Genomic DNA, 20537 nt, shown 5'->3' on the forward strand with positions numbered 1-20537 from the left:
GGAGGTCATGGCTAAAGATGGCTCTCTGGTTATTGCCTCTTCCTGTTAAACCTGCAGCAATTAGGGCAGAATGCACCAAGACAACAATGAGGAATATTTGGAAAGACAACTAGGGTTGTCAACAGCATCAATGCCTGCCTGACACGCTCAGAAGATGGAGGGTGAAATTATTCAAGATATGCCCCACTGATGCACAACGACCTGTCTGTGTTTTATTCTGATCTTTCCTTTGGTCCAAGTTAGAAGCTCAATTATTAGCCTGATTCATACAGATATCTAAGACTGTATCAGCAATCTTTCAACTCAGTGGGAAATGGGTAAAGTGCCAGAGATCTCTCTTATTTGCCTCAGTTACTGTACTTGACCCTTCCTCCAATTTTGTTCAACCCAGCCCCACTACTTAATTTGGTGAATCTTTGCAAAAGGGGCTATAAAAGGGCCCCAGGGTGCTTTATGGTTCATAAATTTGTTACCCTACAGTCTAATTCTTTCTTTCTTTCATATAAAATCTACTCTTTGATTGCACATCTTCGTGTGGAAGGTACTTCAGGAAATCACTGGCAATCATATATTACTGGACATAATGAAGAATTTAATAAGAAATGTTGCATATTTTGGTAGCCATCACATATCTGCCAGTATAGTTTCAGGGTAAATTTGAGCAATCTATTGGCCAGAGCCACTTAAATTATCCTAATCCTGCAGTGTAGGCTTCAAGCGCACTTAATTTCTAGTTAAAAGAAAGTTTCCAGTTTAACAATCGGATGAATTTTCAGTAATGTCTGAAACTCTTTTTCTTAAACACGCCAAAGGAGCTAAAGACGAATGTAAGCAACAGAAATGTTTCTCTACCTTTTGATACCAGGGACCAGCTTGCTGCCTTTCTAAACTGTGTCAGGGAGATCTCAGGAACCAGCACTGGTCCATGGACCAATCACTGAGAAACACTGAGCTAAAGAGATTCCTGACACCAAAACACCAGTTGAATGAATAATTAGTAGTAAATCATTTATTTGGTGAAATTCATTTTGTTTTCCTGTTAATGAATTGTCCAGGAGCATCTCATATTTTTCCTCAGATGTATTTGTACCAAAACCCTGACAAATATATTTGGAAATGCTGCTGCCATGCATCGTGAGACATATAGTCTGACTGGTGACCTTGGTTTCCCCCGAACCAGCAACTCCCTGAGGCATCATGACAGCATTTCCAAATAAAATTTTTTGGGTTTGGGAGAGTCTTTTTTTTTTTTTTTAATGAAAACTCAACATTTCCCATGGAAACAGACGCTTTTGCAAAAAAACTTTTTTTCATTGAAAATTCAATTTTCTTCCAAAAACCATTTCCAGTGGAAAATTTTCAACCTGCTGTAGTATTCATCCAGCTTCACCAGTGTTGCAGTTCCTAAATGAGAGTCTGTCCGTCTTGAACTATGCAAAATAGTTACATCATGGCAAAAGCATACCAATAGCTGCTCTCTTCAGCCTTTTTTTGTTGCTGGTAGTTTGAGGTGGACTTCCCGCTTCTAGGCTGTGTTGAGGTTGTTGGGAGAGAGTATCACACAGAGACTGACTGGTGCCAACTGGCAAAGGACTCAGGGTTGTTTACAAGCAGCTCCTGTCTCAGACCTGATAAACTCACTACCTCTAATACACCACTTTCATACTATTATTCCATAGAGGGTAGCCTGTGAGGTCTCTACTGAAAGCTTGTATCTTATCGATACTCATAACCATGGCAAGATGTGTGTATGGGTCATATTTAAGGAATAATGTAACTATATGGAAAATTATGCCTTTATGGTCTTGGAGTCAAAGTTGGTCAGCAGGGAATCATATGTCTCGGTGTTGGCCCATTCAGGCGGCAGGAAGTTGTCACCACTCCCTGGCTAGCCGGCTATGTAATGTATTGCTTAGTGCACGAACCCAGAAAAGTCAGTGGAAAACCATCAAGGACAAACTATAAACATTGAAACTACCTGGAAGTGAAAAGGAATGATAGGCCAGTGAGTGGAGCATCCTGTTGGGGAATAGAGACAAAAGACCGATTCGGTATATCACAGGGTGGAGAAAGGCACTCTGGATCCATTCACTGAGGAGGGGGTGCTTCATGAAAGACGGGATCCTGTTTCCTTGTGGCTAGCAAATACTGGAAAAGGCTGTACTTTCAGGTGAGAATCTGCTCTGTTGGCCAGGAAAGGTAACTATTAATATGCACTAGCCCTAGTTCACATTTTATTATTTTGTTTTGTACGTAACCATTTGTTTCTGTCACTCACACTGGTTTCTATTTGAATTTCTCATCTTTCTTAAATCTGTATTACCGTGACTGAGCTCAAGTGCTGTGTGTGGTACAGGCATGGTGGGCTAAGGTAAAATGGGTAAGCTGGGATACACTATTCCTTTGTGATCAGAGGATCTGGGATTTCTGTGGTTATCCAGTGATCAGGCGCTGGACACCATAGGAGGACACTTTATAGGGACCCAGGGGCTGGGAGCATCTATTCTCAGGGCAAAGACAGGGCTGGTGTAGCCCAGAGGAGAGTGCTTGAGTACCTGACAGGCAAGTTGTGTTAGGGAGTTAACACCCCGATGGTACCGGTAAGATTCCCTCACAATGGAGGCAGGTGGCAGGGAGGGACTCTCAGGCCTGGGTGCCCTGAAAAGCGTCACAATGAGCTACAGAATTGGAGATCAGGTGTGTGGTGTGAAACCCGTTGTCCCAGCCCCAGTCACTAGCGTTATGAGGTGGGGTGGATCCTCCACAGGAACACCCCCTTTCTTCTTTGCTGACCGTTCCAGCTGTGAGCTCAGCCAGGCAAAGGATGGGTTTGCATTCTGCAGCTGCTTCAGAGGTGGAAACTCTCCAGATGGAAGCGAGAGTACCCTTGGTGGTGACTCTCCATCTAAAGAAGCACTGGGTATTTCATGTATCAGCTACAGAAGCTGCTTCCTGCAGGACAGAACTCTGGATTCTTTCTTATGCCATCTCTGTAAAAGGGCAGAATAAAGTGCTGTGTCCCCTTTCCCACCTAATGAGTTAATGAGAAACATGTTCACATGGCTATACATTTAGCAATAGGGACTCCGGTCACATGCCAAATATGAGAGAATGCTGGGTGCCACCTACTCTCAATTGAGCAAGAGTTGGGCTGGGTAGCACTGTGAGGTCTCCTGAGAGCAGAAATGTCTCTAGGCTAGTAATGCTGCCAGCCTAGCTGCTCTGAAGAGTGCCAGGAAATGCCAGCCCCTTACTACACCTGGTTGCTTCCCCCTACGAAAGGGTTACACAATGACTTGCCATTTCTTTTCCTTTAAGGCATAATCTCTTTCAAGAGTTCCTGCCTGAGCAGTGAACCACCAAGGCTATGTCTTTAAATTACCATTAATTAAGTGCTCAGACTCATTAAGATAGAGTCACTTTCTCTTTATTGCAGGTGAAGAGGAAAAGGTCAATGTTTCTACCACAAAGGGCCTTCCTCAAAAAGGCATAAAACATTCAGTACAGTAGTGTGAATACAAATGACAGCGGGCCTTGTCTTGCAGACCTTACTCAAGCAAAAACTCCAATTGAAGTACTGTGTGGTTTGAGGTCTGGCAGGGTCAGGTCTACTATGGGTATTTTGTCCCTGAAGGTGTCGTGCTCCTCTAATGCTTCCGAAAGTGTTTCTTGGCGATTGCAACTTACGTAAGTTCAGGACAGAGGTACGCAGGGTGAAATCCACCTGCCTCACACCAAGCTGGAGTAAATCAACTTGACAGTGGGGGGCTATCTTGGGGCAGGGAGAAAGGAGTATATTCCTTTTCCCAATTTGCAGATATAGCCAGCCCTGCAACCTGTCCATAGTTAATAAAGGATGTCTACTGCACATGCCCAGTGCTAAGGTATGTGGCTGCTTGGATTAGTGTAATCATGGACCTATGGGCTATCTTAACACCTCCCTTGTGTACACATAGTCCAGCTGTGTCTCATTTAGGCAGTGCCATGTGCGGTGTTGTTCTTACCTCGCGCAGCGAAGTCATCTTGTTTCCACCACACTGGGGCCCTCTGTGATCCTGCTTGTGATAGGTAGATTTTGCTCAGACTGATCATGCAACAATTCACCAGCGAATTTGACAAAAAGCGACCTCCTGTCTATAAACAAACTGTCTGTAGTAGAGCACATCACTGATTACCAGATGGGTTGATATTTACCCACTCTCCCAGAAAGCCTTTGCTTGTTTCAAAATATTTTCCCTTTTTTGTATGGCACACCCACAATCCAGGTGTTGCAATCCAGATGTTCTGCTTCATCTCTCTCTAGGGAGGATTCCATTCTGGTGGCAGGATACCTCAAGCTTCACTCTGCTAGCAGTTGGATGTAGATTTCAAACATCTCGAAGTTCAGGGGATGGTTAGCTGTGGTATTTTAAAAATCATTATAAAGACAAGGATTCACAGGCCTGATTTTTAAAATGGTTAGGTATGCAGTTACATGCAGAAATCCATACCTGATTTGCATGTGCAGTTATTGCAACTGTACATACAAATTGGGTAACCCCAGACACCAGTTCTGGCCTGTTGTGTGCCCTCAGCTGCTTGATTTGTGCATGCACCTAGTCAATTTAAACCTCTGACCCTGTGTGAGGAGTTGAGATCTGGATTTTGGATATCAAACTAACCCCAATATGTGACTGCTCAGGTTTAGGGATTGGGTTTAAGCCCCTCTCTAATTAAATGGGATTTCAAAAGTCAGTGTAGTTGCTTTTATATTGGAAGTATGATTATGGAGAAAACATGCAGATTAATTTATGTTTAAATATTTCATTGTGTGACATGACAGCCAACATGAATGCACAGCTTGCTGGAACTGCTGTCTGACTGGTCAGCATTTAAATATCCAAACCGGCACTGAAATGGTGTTCACTATACTCCTTTTGCTGTGTATATAAAGTTAGTGCCTTGGCAACACAGACTAATTTATCGGAGTGAAATATTTTAATTGGTAAGTGCTGGGAAATTATCTATTTAATGAAAAAGAAAACCTATTTATTTTTGTAATGTGCTGCTGAAGAAACTAGTTCCCAAGTAAATATATTTAAAAAAGGATTAGGATTTGTTTGCATAATTACAGCAAGAGAACTGCTATGTATGTACAAAGTAATGACAGGGAAACAAACTCTCTTTCTCATTCTGTGTTATCCGTGTATCAGGTTGGTTTGCTCTTTAAGGCTATTTAAGCTTTCATAAACTCAGTGAGGCAGAAAGTCATTAATTACAGGATTAAGATGTGTATGTGTGTATATATATATATTGTGTGTGTGTGTATATGCATCTGTTTTATTGACTGTACTAAGAACATATGGTGGTGTAAGAGCCAAATCACCCCTGTAATTATTACCCAAGTGTGGCTGGAAGTTGAGGACACGATTCAATAGGTGGCACTTGTCTCTCGGAGGCAGTGCTTCAGCATGAATGTAGAGGTGATGTCCTTTGAGTGAGATGCAAAGGAGAGACCCTATAATACATTTTTATAGAGAGCACTCAAGGGATCAGTTCCTCAGCTGCTATAAATCAGCACAGTCAATGTGGCTACATCGAATTACACTAGCTGAAGATCTGGCCTGAGGTATTTTGGCCTGCGTCCTGGCCAAATTCCAGTTTGTAAAATGTTTGGCATAAAAACATCGCGCCAGAGCCTCAGCTGGTGTCAATCGACACAGCTCCACGGAGGCTGCTGTTCTAGCCGCTGAAGGTGGACCCTTTATGCTAGAACATGTGGTGTGGCTGGGATGAATTCTGATTTACACCAGCTGTGGATCTGGCCTACAAACATTTCAGTTTCAAACATTGTTTCAGTTGATTACAGCAAACTTGCTCCTTTCCTGTCCATCCTAAATCATTGTAGGTTATTGCTATGTAACTGCCATTTTTGACTGGGGGAATGGCTGTCCTGCAATAGAGGGTGACGAACCGTACCCTAGGTTGTGGTGGGCATTGCTTATGCTGTAGGTGAATTGCAAAGAAGTTTCCATTGCAATCTCCTGGGATGCTTTCCTAGTAATACTTTTCTGCAACATTCATATACTGGGATGAAAATGTTCATCTCCAGTCCCTGCTTGAAGGTGAAATTCCTTCCTTCAGCAAAAACCATTGCAGTTAGAATCTTTAAACTGTGGCATGGACATAGATCTCATTTAGGTTTGGTACTCAGTACTAGTGCTAACATGTCCTGGCTCAGATGCTCAAAGCTGCCTAAGGGGTTTGGATGTTCAGTTTAAATTAATGGGAATTGGGCGTTTGGATCCCTTGCGCAGCTTTGAACATCTCAGCTCTGATGCCTTGTGATTTTATTAAGAGTGCATTTTGCACTCTATTAAATTCTCCAGGCTGAACATTGCTAGGTAAATGCAAAGGAGGATTATTTTTCTAGGACATCTGTATTCTGCCTATGCTAACTCTCCCCCCTCATGAAGAAGACACTGTTATTTGTTTAGTTCCTGGTGTAGTGACAAAATTAAGCCTGCAATCCATCAGTCCTGAGCTTGGCTTCTCTGAGCATTCATCATTCTGAGATGCAGAAGGTTTTAATCTTACTGCTCTTTCAAAGATTGCTCTCTGAAAAGAAAGAATAGACAAAGTATTATAATGAGTCTTCTGCTTGTTTTTCGTGTGCAGGGAGAAGATGCCATTCCACCATGTAACGGCTGGCTTGTTATACAAGGGGAACTACCTGAATCGATCACTCTCTGCTGGCAGTGACAGTGAACAGCTAGCCAATATCTCTGTGGAGGAATTGGATGGTAAGGAGTCTTGTTTGAGGTGGGAAGGGGGTAATTAGACAGTAGGAAAAGGCAGTCGGTGGGCCTGCATTCATTTTATTAGTTGCGTAATCTTAAAATAACTTGAACGTCATTCTGAGTGTGAAGTAGAGAATAAAATGTTTGTCTGAAGTGGCACAGCTCCCCAGATCTAAAATGAGGGGAAGGCCACAGTCTAAAGTTGTATTCAGATCTCAGGTCTGATTTTAGCTTCAGTCTCTGTCCTTCCACCTTCAAATAAGGCAAGAGCTTTTAAAAGAACAAGAATGTTCTGTATGGGCCAAATTTTGTAGGAGAAAGTTAGACTAACATTTTGGATAAAAATTCCTTGTTCTTTACACAGGGCCAGGATCTGTCTTCCTAGATGTACCATCACATCTGGTATATGGCCATTAAGCAAGCAGTTTTCTGTCTGTCTATATCTATTTATCTAGATAGATATGTGGAAGCTGAATGTGGCTCTGGGGCTGAAAAAGTGCTTTGCGATTGACTTCTCCAGGTCAATGATTCAGGTCATAAGCCAACTTTGAATTGATGAGGGTTAGAAAGAAACTTTTCTTGTGGGTAGATTATCCCATAAACTACCTACTGTGGAGTTTCTTGCACTTTCCTCTGCAGCATCTGGTATTGGTCACCATCAGAGACAAGACACTGGGCTAGATGGACTTGGGGTCTGATTCCTCTGTTCTTGCCCAGGTAATTTCTAATTATAAGTAACTACCGTTTGATGGCTCTTCTGTGAGCAACATGGAAGACGTTGAAGCTCTTGGTCTACTTCCCAGTGGACCTTTTGTACAAGCTCTGCAGAGAGCTTAATGATTCAATGAGCATGGAAATGGAGCTAGATAGAAACCGTCCCTCTAGAAGAGGGTTTACACGTATTGGTGGGGCAACATGCAAGCAAGCCAAGTTTTATATGTTCTGAGAATTAATCAGATCTCACTTACAAGCTTGACAAGTCTGTTTTATCTCTACTCTCTGTAAGTCAATTTTGCAAGCTGTACATTAATTTAAGCTAAGAAGACAAAAAGTACATTCTCCAAATATATTTGTTACAATGATTTTTCCCCCCAGTGGGAATTTACTATACTTATTAAAGGTAAGAAATATACAGTACCTAATATAAAACACTTTAAACACAGTTTAACTAAAAATGTCACTTAAGGTACATCACTTAAGGGAAGTGTGCAGATTTTATAGCCACACTCTGTTCCTTATAAATTTGGATGAGAGTTTGGGTTTGGTTGATAATATCGCTGACCTGGCTTGCCCATTGTGGGCTGCAATAAGGAAGAACAATGCGGTTAGGTAAAGTTTAGATGCTCTCATAGTTGATGGTCAAACAGGTTAGCACAATGCAGACAAGATGGTAGTGGATTAAGTCTTGCTCAAATGCCGCTCTGGAAGACTTCGCTGCTACAGGCTAACCAGGGTGTCCCATTTTAATTCCTCTATAGCTCACAGGCACCTTACTTCCTAGTGACTGAGGAAGGAATTGCAACTTATTTATTTAGAAGATTTGCATTTAGAGGCAAGCAACCAAACAGAAAAGCCAGGTCTCTGCTCTGAAGTGTTTACATATCAGCGTCAGACAGAAGGCAATCTCTCTGTCAGTGCAGTTTGGCCTCTTTGTGGTCTTGAACTGGAGTAATCTGGCAGTGAAGACACCACTGATCCTGTAATGGCAGAAGGACTTCTGTGCCATTCACCCTCCCTGCTGCTAGCACTGCAGGGAAAAGGGGGCCTGGCTGAAGAAAGGGAGAGTGGCCAGAATACTGCTGAGATGCGCTGATTCTCAGTTGTATTTTCACTCCTCTCAGGCTGTTTGCAGCTGGCCTTCAAGCGACTCTAACATAGCACAGGGAGACCAGCCCCGCACAGAACAGTGACAGACCAGAGATTTAGGCCCTCTTAACCACCGCCACCCTACTTTGCAATTTGGCCACCCCCCCAATCAGGTAAAATTCATGCATGTTGTCACTGGGTGGACTCCATTCTGATTTCACCGGCTATTGGTCATCACAAAATTCAGCCCAGGGAGTGAAGGTGCCTGACCTAAACAGAGTCAATCTGAATATGAATCACTGAGTTGATTACTGGTAATTAATGTGAAATGTCATGAATAATTGCTGGGTAGCTGGCTTATAAAACCAGTGGCAGTTGCTGTGAATGTTAATACCATGTCAGCTCAACATGGTTTGTGTCTTATTGTAATTGTGCCGTTGCACTGGAGAGCAACTTATTTCATTCATCTCTGTTCACAAAGATATCCCACTCACTCTTGAAAGTACAGGAGTCTGAGCTCTTTTGCTAGTCACCCGTTTATTCTTTGGCTGTTAGACATAGACTTCTCATTAGAATTGATGTATAATTTTTTGACAGCATTTTGCTTTACAAACACTTATTTTCAAAGGCTTTATAACTTTGCCGTGAAGATTTGTCCCAGTTTTTAGCCTAGCAGAAAAGATGTCAACCCGGGGGCATTTTTTTTCTTAAACAAAAAATTGGTGCTAAATTGATTCAGATCCTCTTAAGCTGTAGCAACACAGAAGGATTTTGTAGGTGGAAATGCTTTCCTAGTGCACTGTGTACTAAAATATAGCTTAGTTATTTTTTAAAAAAAGGATGGAATTCCTTTTGGCCATTGTTATTTTTTACCAGCAGTAAGTATTATTTTATTATTTATTTGTGTTATTGTAGCACCTAAGAGCCCCAGCCAGAGACCAGGACCCCAGTGTGCTAGGTGCTGCACAAACATACAACAAAAAGACTATCACCTCTCCAAAGAGTTTACAATCTAGGTAGCAGTTATTAAGCTGTTTTAGCTTTGGGCATTAGTGAAGGCATATGCGAGTTATAATGATGTTCTAATGGCTGCATCACAACCTTTGTAACATAGTAACAAATCTGAAATTAATAATACAGGCTGGGATTTTCAAAAGGAGCCTCTGGGAGTTAGGCACTGAACACCCATTGACTTTCAATGGGAATTGGGTGCCTAAATCCCCTCCAGTGCCTTCAAAAATACCAGTCACAATATGCTAAAGCCTTAAAGGATTGAACCTTCTTGCATAAAAATTAATGGGAATTTTGAGTGGGACTTCTTGCAAGATTGGGGACCAAATATCCATCTGATCTGTTAGGCTTCTCTGGCATCATGGTAGCTTCTAGAGTGTTTGGCTGAATCCCATTCACTTCTGTAACAGATTTTTAAAAGTGCGTGTGATCAGTTACTACTGTGAAGAGTGCAGTATAAGAGTCGAAGTAAAACCAAATAGAGTAGAATGTTATTTTTGCTGAGGGGTAATGTAATGAATTCATACTTGCATTGTTGTTATGGGATCCACAGGGTCAAACAGTGCAGTATGGTATGAACATCAGACAATTTTTAAATTGTTCAAGGTTACACATTTTTAATAAGTGGTAAAGGTGGGCAGAGATTCTGGGTTGTAGGGTAAATAAGCACATCTTAGTCTGTCCACATGCCCAAGCAATTCTTCCACCTCCTTTCTGGCTAGTCGTTCTCTTCCCATGAGAACTTCTCAGACTTTTGTCAGCTGTCTGTCTATTTTAAATGCATTGTCTTTTTCCCATTCTGCTCTAAATACTATCGTGGCAGCACAGAAAATAGCTTGAAGCAATAGTTTGTTACTCTTTTGATTCTCTGGTTATTCCTCATAGTGTTATTTGCTATTTGTGGTCCCATAGTAGCTCGAGAGTTTTGAGAAACTCTTAGGATTGCAAAGGAAATTAATTTATAGAAAGCTACATTAGGTGTTGCCAAAATTTGTAACACAAAGTAAATGACAAAGGTGAAACTGACATGCCATCCATAACCTGTCTCTTGGGGATTATAAAGCAGGGGCGGGCTTCTGGTGAATGTTATGTGCTATATGGTCAGCAATAGCTAGGCATGAGAGAATAAATTAGGGCTAGAGCAACTACTTTATCTATGAATTTCCTGACTATTGTTGATTCATTTCAGAATTGTAGCACTATTTGCACATATTTCCTTTTAGAATCGGCTGCTGCCTTAACGTTACAAATTACCAAGAGAAAAAAAATATATATATATATTCTTAGCAAAAATATATATATATATTTTAATAAAAAAATCAGGGGATGGAATCATCATTGCAAGTTTGAGTCATCCACCCACACAGGCACTCTCTAAAGGGTATCGTCAGCAGGCAAAATGTTCCCATTGTAAGAGTCTGACAAATATCACCTGAAGGGAAAATATATGCATTTTAGGTAAACTTTGTAAAAGTCCCTGTGTGTGTGTGTGTTACACACACATCTCTATCTCACCCCCCCCATCCCCCCTACACACACCAGAACAGAAGAGCAGCCATTAGAATGGAAAAATGTCATGATAACTCAGAGCCTGGCCCAAGTCACATTAAAGTCAATCGGCACTGGACGTGAACCCTCCATGTCACTGTAAAGCACAGGGACATATGATTGGACAGGACCTGCTGGGTCATCATGTCCAGTCCCCTGCTATCACAGGCAACTGCCCCACAGAATCCCTTTTGTAAATTTATCAAGCTCCATCTGGAAATCAGTTAGGTTTCTTGCCCACACCGCTCCCATTGGGAGGCTGTTCCGGAGCCTCGCCCTTCTGTTGGCTGGAAACCTTTTTCTGATTTTCAGCCTCAGTTTAGTCATCCCCATTTTATACCCATTTGTTCTTGTGCCAACATTGTCCTTCAGCTTAAATAGCTCTTTGCCCTCCCTGAGATTTACTCCCTGATGTATTTAAAGCATCTTGAAGTAATAAGGTATTTCATCCAGAGATTTAGATCATATGGCCTCCACCATAAAACCTTAGCTGTGCCTGTCAGACCTTCTGTAGACCGGGGATGTGCCCCGATTACAGACAACAGGCTGGCTGAACCGGTGCAAGCTCTAGTGTAGAGAAGCCGAGGGAAGTTCCATCAGTACAAATCATGACTTTGCCTGTCCAAGCTAGGCTTGCAGTAGTGGAGCTATAGTAAAGGCTGAAACCAGGGAAAGTCCCCAGTCTAGACAAGCTTAGGTCGAGTGGCCTTCAAATGAGGAGCTCTAGGACTTTCCTTAAATCAGAGCTCTTACGCAGGGATTATTTTGTTTGCATTGAAGACAAACATGCACTATTGCACCTCCATTCCCAGGCTTCCACCCCTTTCTTTGCCACCTCTCTGCCATTATGGAGTGGGAGCAGTACCTGCAGAAGCAATTTTAACCAGGTCACTTGTATGCTGGGCTGCTGCACACGATACAACAGTGAGTGGCTTTAGAGTGTAATTGGAAAACAGCTCATGCAAAAATGAAAGGGCCTGGTTACATGCTGTCCATATGCACTTCGATGTTGGCTCCCATATGCCACTAATCCAGGCAATGAAAAATTGGATGAGGATATATTGAGGCAATAGTCATGTATAAAGAGTCAAAGTTGCAGCAGGACAATAAGGCATTAGGATGATGCAGATTATACCACAAAATAAGCTCTCTTGGGGTCCACAGGTTTCATTCCTGCTTCCCAATTCTCAAACTGAGGCACCTAAACTTTAGACACGCATGTCTACAAATTTTGTCCATGGCTGTTAAAAATGAAGGCAGAGGTCAGGATTGCTCACTGTATAATGGGTAGCCTCAAGAAGGTCAGTTTTTAATGCATTTCAGATATGTTCTATGCCCTGCAAAGCACTAAGACCCTGATTCTGCAAAGCTCTTAAGCATGATCTTAACCGTAATCCCATCCCTATTCAGCAAATCACAAAAACAGGCACTTGAGTCCCATTGAACTGCTTAAGCATTTTGCTGCATTGGGGCCTGATTTGCTATTGGCTACCAAGAGGACTAGATGAAAAGGACTGTTGCCTCTGAGAGATGGGAACCACAGTATTATTCCCAGAAGTTCCTCCCTGAAAATGATTCTTTTAGAATGTGCCTGTTTTGTGGCCCCTTTGCATTTGTGGCTATTTTGATCATCCTGCTGAGTTCTGGTGGCTCGAGGAGCAGTTAGAGTCTTGCTAGTCTTAAAATCAAGCTGATTGCACAGTATATTTGCAGTTGAGACTTATTGTTGCAGAGTGAGCTGCTTTTAGGTCCCCAGAGAGTGTGAAACTTAAGTACTTTGGAGAAGCAATGTACCAGCACTCAGAGGGAGGAAAATCCAAAGGGGATATGACCTGTTAGATGCTTGGTTGACACATGGACCAAAGCTGAGTGAGTCTGCCTTTTGGCCATGGAAAAAAACAGCCAGAGGAGGAGAGGGATAAAAGCGTTTGGGGGTCCAAGGACCTCTTCTGAAATGGCTAAGCATGACACAGAAGGAACTAAACTGAAATGCTAGCCGTGCTCATGTTGCATTAAAGGCTGTTGCTCAGATTAGCAGCTTTGATGCACAGCGTTGAGGGTGATAGCAACGGAGGTTTCTCAAAAGCCCGTATTTCAGTGTGGGCTCTGGGAGCAGCCTGTTAATTATGTGGATGAAATTGTGTAAAGTTCCTTTTCTGTTTCTTGGAATGCTTGTAAAAGAGAGGTTTATCCGTGGATTCCCCATCATGACTGATCTGGGCTGAAAATGGAATAATTTAAGTTTTAAATTGTGTTTAAATACTGTTTCATCTTTGTGGCTATAAAGCCACAGTGTCACAGATACTCCCCTGACTGGACCTTGGGTATCTCTGATGCCTGTGGGGCTTTTCTTTCCAGTTTCCCAAGTATAAACATATTTTAATTACAGTGTGCATTTCTTCAGTGCCCAGTCGCTTCAGGTTTGAAATAGCTTCCGTTTAAAAATCATAAATACCAGCACGGTGATGATAACTTCTGTATAATATTGATTATTTTATTATGAGATGCGCATTTGCTCCTGAAAAAAGCCCATAGAATGAATACCCACAGGAAGAGCATACATGCACAGAGAGAGATTGTGGCTACCCATTCTGGCCTATGTTCTTATTTACCGTGGGCTTAGGTTGGAGAGTTCATTTAAATCAGACAAAGAGAGGACACAGCAGTGCACTGCATGTATAATTATCCCAATCTATTTTATCTTCTATAAAATTAATATGGAGTCTATAGATTCTGGTGTTTGGGTTTGCTTGGACGTTTATACACTGGCTCAAAGACATCGGGCCTAATTCTCCATTGAGCCGCACCTTGTATAGCCATTTACACCAGTGGAAGGTAAGTGGTAAAATCTACCATTCTGATCTGGTAGCATTTTACACCTACTTCGCACGGAGCTGTAATGCAATCCGGGTGCTTCAGACAGACACACAATTACTAGACAGATCTCTCTCTCACACACACACACTCACAGGGACTGTAATTCAGTTCCATAAACACAGGCCTTGAGCACTTGAGATACAGGAGCTTTCGCTAACAGGAGTAACAGCTCCCAGCCCCTTACAGGCACCCGTCAATCACTCGGCCACACAAAGCCGGTATGACACAACAGTGACCCTTAGGGCTAGAAGGAAGTTGGGCTCTGTAGGGAGCCAAGCTCGTATCTTCTAAGCTGTGGAGGCTGTGATGTCTCGGGGAGTGCTGTGGCCAGAAGGCCAGCGCTGTGCTATATGAGGCACTAAGGACCCTCAGCAGGCAGGTGGTAAAAAGCTACAGCATGGAAATTGTGGAGCGGCACAAAGCAGCTCAGGTTTCCAGTCTCAGATGTTTTAATTCCTAGGCCCTGGCTGGCGGTTCTGTATTTGCCCAACGTGGCAGGTTGCTAAAATATTGTGGCAAACCTCACAGCGTTTGTGTATGTGGTGGGGAAAGGGGTTGCAGATGCCTTGCGTTAAAGGGGAAGGTGCTTGCTCCTTTCCCCAGAACAACCCCTCTCTCCCGACGCCAGAATCCTTTACTGTAAGCTCATTCACCTTGGCTTACTGCCCCAGCAGTCTATTATAAAGGAAAAATACAGTTAACACACACCACGGCCGTCTCTGAGGGGAGAGCTCTGACAGAGAGAATTAAGAAACTGACGATCAGCTGCCAACAGATGAGAATTGCTAGGGACACCATCTGGAATATAATTAAAGAGGTTATGTTTGAGCTCTAGCTACATCACTGTAGTTATTGGTATCGGCTGGTCAGTGGGCAAGTCCTCTGAGTGTTACTAGGGTTAGTTATCCTCTGCAATGAATCTGAACAAGGATGGGGTACGGAAGGGGGCCAGTCTACTGGAGGTAGCAAGGAAGGAACCAGTATAGGATGAACATTGCTAACCCTCTGTGTACAAGACAGTTTTTAGAAAAGACCTGCAGTTTGCATGAAGCCACTTTTACATCACTCCTCATTACTTTATTTAATCTCTTGCCTCCTAGCGTGGAGACAGGCGTGCGTGTCTCCTACTGGGAACGCATCGTTGTTACGTTATCCCTCATGAGATATGCATTGTTGTGTGTGAATATTCCTCTGAATTTTTGTAAATAAACCCAGTTCATTTTTACCTGCCTGCCTTTCTTTGGAGCAGCAGTATTACAACTAGCTCTCTGCGTGGCCCAAGGATCTGTGTGCAGAGCTGCTGCCTGGCAAACTCAGATCAAGCTCTAAACATGCTTTAAAAGTCCCTTAAATTAGACAATAACACATTGATACCATTTTAATATGGACCTTTAAAATACATATGTCTAATCTAGACCATTCATTTTCCAGGTTCCGTACAGTTCCTTGTCCTAAACCCACGGTTCACCTCACAGCTGCTCTACAGCATGATTCTCAGCGCATGTTGCTCTAAAAACTCACTGGGCCTAATCCTTAGTTAACAGCAAAGCCCCTTTACAGCAGTCTGGAGAACACCCACTCCACAGACAGCCTCTCAGAAGCTGTGGAGCTCACAAAAGGGAGAGTGCACTGTTCTGTGGCTATTCTCTGCTTCCCAGGCAGACCCCTGAATATGCAGGGTCAAAGGTGGCTTTAAGCTACCTGTGCCTCCCTCCTGCTGTTCCTCTCCCAGGTGCAGAAGCAAGAGAATAGAGGATTGGGGCCAATGTGTTTAGTCAGCATCCAGTGCCTACATCCAGAGGCTCAGACCAAGGTGAACATTTTCTAGCATCCCTCCCATATGTTTCAGACACTGCGTAAATTCGTTTGTGATCAATACTGGTTGCTGTTGGTTGAAGTGCCTCTCTTTGCCACACAGGAGTCTGTGGGGTTTGATTCTGCTTCTGCTCTTTGCTCCCTGAGCAGATAGGAGCTATGGGGGGGGAGTGCTGCAGGGACACAGATTTCAGGCTGAATACACTCAGAGATGGTTAGAGGGAACAGCTGCTGAATATCCTGAAGGAGATTATTTTTTCCTTCTTACAGAACACACCCTACTGTTGACCTTTTAAAAACTTCCCTCTTTGATCCTCCTTTGTCCCTCTCTGACCACTCTTGGTGGGCTGCTGGCTCTGTTCCTGCCAAGATAGCCCCACTGAAGCCAACTACTTGCACAAGAGGCTGTCTCCCTCCTGAGCTGCAGGTTCAATAGAGGAGGAACGGCAGCCTGGTGGGAGCAGCAGGAAGCCTGCAGAACTGAAGTATTCCGACCAGCTGACTGAAGATTCCCATTTGCACTTGGTATCTTAGAAATAGGGGACATTATGTTGCTAAGTTGCCTTGGGCAAGTCTCTTAGCCTCTCTGTGCCTCACCTTCCCCATTTGTGGCTGAATAAATCTGCATTAATACTCATCTCATTCAGGATTTGTTAATTTTTGGGGGGGGGGATTCTCCTCTCACTTATGCCAGTTTAAATTGGGAATCACTCCACTGAAATCAATGATGCCAGACTCGTGTCACGCCCATGAAGTGTGTACAAGAAGACTCAGGCCCCCAATATGCTATGTAAGTGCTTAATCAAATGGCCTGTTCTATTTTCTGTTCTATGCCGTATCGGTTCTCATACCAACTGCCATCTATCTCGTCGCTTAGGGCTTTCATATCTCAACCAAAGTCCTGGGGCTGCTGCAGAGTGGACTCAGGAGTTTCAGACAAGACGCAGTTAACAAAGAGGCAAAAGGAGGATGAATGTTACTAGAGTGCCCTGATGAATCTAAGCCAGAGCTAAACTGGAGCAAATGGAACCTTAATCTTGCATGATTTTGGGGCAGAATGAGATTGCATCAATTTATAAAATGCGGGAAAAGGTCCTACACGCTCAGCAGTGGTTAGGATGCATATTTCATGTTTCATGGGGAAATGACTTCTGTTCAGTTAGCTGTACCAAGTCAAGGGCACCTCTGCGGTACTTCTGTACTAGCAGGGTTCCTGCTCAGAATAGCATGCACTGTAGTGTATCAATTAGCCAGCGCACTTTGCCTGTTTCCCCTTCAATTAGCATTATTTTAAATAATTAATACTTGAAAGTAAACGATGCTAATGTTGAGAACTAGCTCTATCTCAGTCTGTTTCCTGGGTTGTCTGCTGTCGGGTGCCCCTTAGAGTTACAGTGATCAATGTTTTAGCCACGCTGAGTTAGCTCACTGTGTTTTTCAGCCCGTCAGATTTAATCAAGTTGTAGCAAAACCTAAGTCAACTTCCTCAAGTCCAAAAGAGTCACCCTGCCAAACTTAGCGATGCCTATGATTAGACATCTGTTTGCCTCAATGTTTAAGTGCATTTCATAAAGCCAGTCTAAAGACAGGTTTCAGAGTAACAGCCGTGTTAGTCTGTATTCGCAAAAAGAAAAGGAGTACTTGTGGCATCTAAAGAATAGATTTTGCCTCATTACTAATGAGATCTGGCAGCTACAGAGCAACAGACTGGGAGCCAGGACTTCTGGGTTCTTGTTCTGCACTGAGACTTTGTGAAAGTCATTAATCGCTTTGTGCTTCAGTTCACCTCATGGGAGCAATGTTTGTAAGAAGGGCAGAATAATATTTATATCCCCATTTGGGGTGGTACACGATTTCCCAGATGTAGTATTCGGAGGAAAGCCCCTTTTCGGCAAAGTGCTTAGCTTAAACATGTGTTTTTAGTGGAAAGGCTTAAGTCCTTTGCTGAAATGGGGTCGAAATGAATGGCACTGTGTGAACCTCTGGTTTGCGTTTATCCCCTGAATGGAGGAGATGGGGAATCTCCAGAAATCCAGGGAAAGCTTTGCCTGTATCTTCCACACGTGATCCTTTTTAAAGAACATTTTAAAAAAAAAAAAAGATAAAATGTCAAGGTTCATGGTAACAGCTTCAGTTTGACTTTCAGGGCATCTGTTATGCGGCATCATAAAACATCTTCAAACCTGCTGTGTTATTGGTTAGAAGCCATCGCAGGCAACTGCTGTCCATAAGTCTGTAATGACACATTTTGATTATGATTCTCCCTCCCCCCCAGTACTATTCTCCCAAAACTCATGATAAAGTACATTTGTCTTCCTGAGGGGGCAGGGTTGTGACTCACATCTCATGATTGAGAGAGCTACGAGTCACTTAGCAAGGCATAGATCCAGAGGAGAGAAGCTAAGTACGCTATGCTCAGAAGAGTAAAACTAATGGACTGCATTGTGTCTTGTACCGTTCAGACCCATCTTTCCATTCTCCCTGCAATTACAAGGCTGTGGGAAGCATGAGACCAGCTGTTGTAAAAGCTCTGTATCCAAGTTTACCTAGCCCGGTCATGTCATTGAGAGCAATGCTTCATTGAAGGCAAAGAAGGGAAAATAGAAAAACACACAGTAGCTCATCCCAAAACGAAATGAGAATAGATGTGAATGGCCAGAGCTAGGAAGCTGGGAACAACTCTGTGTTGTTTAAAAGGAAAGGGGCTTTCTTTTTTCCCTGTTTTCAGAGTAGGGTGAATGCACAGTAATATACAGTGCAACCCACATGGGGAATCCAGCTCCTATCCTGTGCAGCCACTGAAACACACTCCTTCCTGGTAATTTTGTCAGATTATTTGCAAAACATTCAGGAAGGGGGAAGAGGAGAGGGGTGGAAAATTGGTGGCAGGGTTGTGGCTGGGATAGCTTTAAAGACAGGGGAGAAAGAATAGTGGAGAAGCGGAGAATCATCTGTGAGAGGGAAGCAGGATTCTCTGTGGTGGAGTGGGCAAGTTTCTTGGGGGCAGATTGGAAGAGCAAAGCAGGAACAGAATAGCCGGGTGCGGAGGGGTGATATTAGAGTCAGAGCTGGGATGGGGAAGCAGGGAATATTGGGGGGAGAGATTTGGGAGCCAGGGCAAGCTGGACAGACTTCTGGAGGACACAGGCGAGGGAGCAGGTGGTTGGTAGCTGGCTAGGTGTGGTGTCTGGGTACTCATGTTCTATCCTACAGGCCCCCCCGAGCAAGATGAGCTGGCAGCCAGGACTGTGGGCAGCAGTTGTTGGCTTGTGTAAGATTGCTGGTGCATCCAACTGTCAGACAGATGATGGGGCAGAAACCCATCTGGGAAGAAGCTTTTCCTGGCCTTGGCTGGCTTCTGAAACATCCAAGGGTATTAAATGAAAACTTTGAATTCAAAGTTTGCTTCTGCATGCCCATGAGTCCCGAAGAGGTGCAATTAACCCTATGGCTAATATATCACTGGGTGGGTATATGGCTCCCTCCATGTGACAATTTCAAGTACTTGACAAACATCAATCATCCAAACAAAATAGCAGACCTGTGTGCCAGGCAAGTATCCTCGTCATCATTTCACAGAGAGGGACACAGAGTTTGAGCACCTTGCCTAGTCACACAGCACAGGAGAGGCAGAATTGGGACTAGAACCCAGAACTCTGTGTTTGGTTATAACAGGTTTTACTGTGCATGCTTGGGTTAAGGTATTTGTCATCTGTACTAGCCCGGTGGTGTAACAGTGCTGTGGGGCACTGGGTTCATCACTTGCCTCATTTCACTTCAAAGGTGGCACAGGGTCAGTGGGAGAAGCAATTTCTGTATGTGTATATATATATATGAATACATATGAATTTTCCATGCCAGCGCTATTGATGTCAGAGGGAGTCTAGAAGTGGAACAGGTGCAAGGTCTGCAGTGCTGATCAAAAGGAGAATCATCTCGGTAGTATGTGAAGTGCTTTGTGATGGTTTGCCATTCGTAATGCTATTACATTGCAGGATGAGTGGGCCAAATTCACTGAAGTTAGTGGGATGACACCATGAATTTGGCCCAGGGCTATTCTGCCTCTGAGTGAAATTAAAATGAGTTAAAAATGACATTTCTTTTTGCATCCAAAGGTAAGGTTAAAGCACGTGTCTGTGGTGCACGTAGGTGTTGCTGTTACACTCAGTCTTGCAAGTTCTTTTTCTTAGTATGTGAGCAAATGTTCAGTTTTGGGAAGACAAGTGGTGTAAGTTTTGTTATACAGAATTCGGTATGGGGGGACTGTGACATTGAGCCCCATATTCTTCATAGCGATATTAGTATGATATAATTATATCATAATTATGATGTGTTTTATGGAAGATAAGGCATGTAAGGTGTCATTGGAAAGGTTATGGCTTGCTGAATATGATTATCCTATTTGTATGCATATATAATTTTTTTTATCCGAAGTTATGAGCATTGACTATATATTATTCACATGTAGCTATCCCTGGGCAAAGCCCACTAGGCAAAATGCTCTCAGTCTAGATGGCTCGCTGGGAAGGGCCCATTCAGGTTAATGAGCCATTAGGAAGAAATAATAGGCCTTAGGAGAAGCTCATCTCCCACTTGGTGAGCCTTCCTGTGAACGCTCCAAACAGTCAGTAGGGGATGGCTGTTGTGACTTTACAGGGACATGTGACCATGTCACCTGGTGCTGGATTCCATCTTGAGATG

The 20537-nt window shown here is 43.2% G+C and overlaps 1 protein-coding gene across 2 annotated transcripts in view; it reads left to right on the plus strand.

Annotated features, from left to right (window-relative positions):
* Window positions 1-6664: 6664 nt before the first annotated feature.
* CALN1 (calneuron 1) overlaps window positions 6665-20537 on the plus strand; it is a 155334-nt gene continuing 141461 nt past the window's right edge. For both annotated transcript variants that reach the window (XM_077836785.1, XM_077836786.1), the window contains exon 1: window positions 6665-6782. In XM_077836785.1, coding sequence (XP_077692911.1) covers window positions 6665-6782 — 118 coding nt within the window. The remainder of the gene's footprint in view (window positions 6783-20537) is intronic.

The sequence above is a fragment of the Eretmochelys imbricata genome, chromosome 17, assembly GCF_965152235.1.
Source record: "Eretmochelys imbricata isolate rEreImb1 chromosome 17, rEreImb1.hap1, whole genome shotgun sequence".
Classification (NCBI taxonomy): Eukaryota; Metazoa; Chordata; order Testudines; family Cheloniidae; genus Eretmochelys; species Eretmochelys imbricata.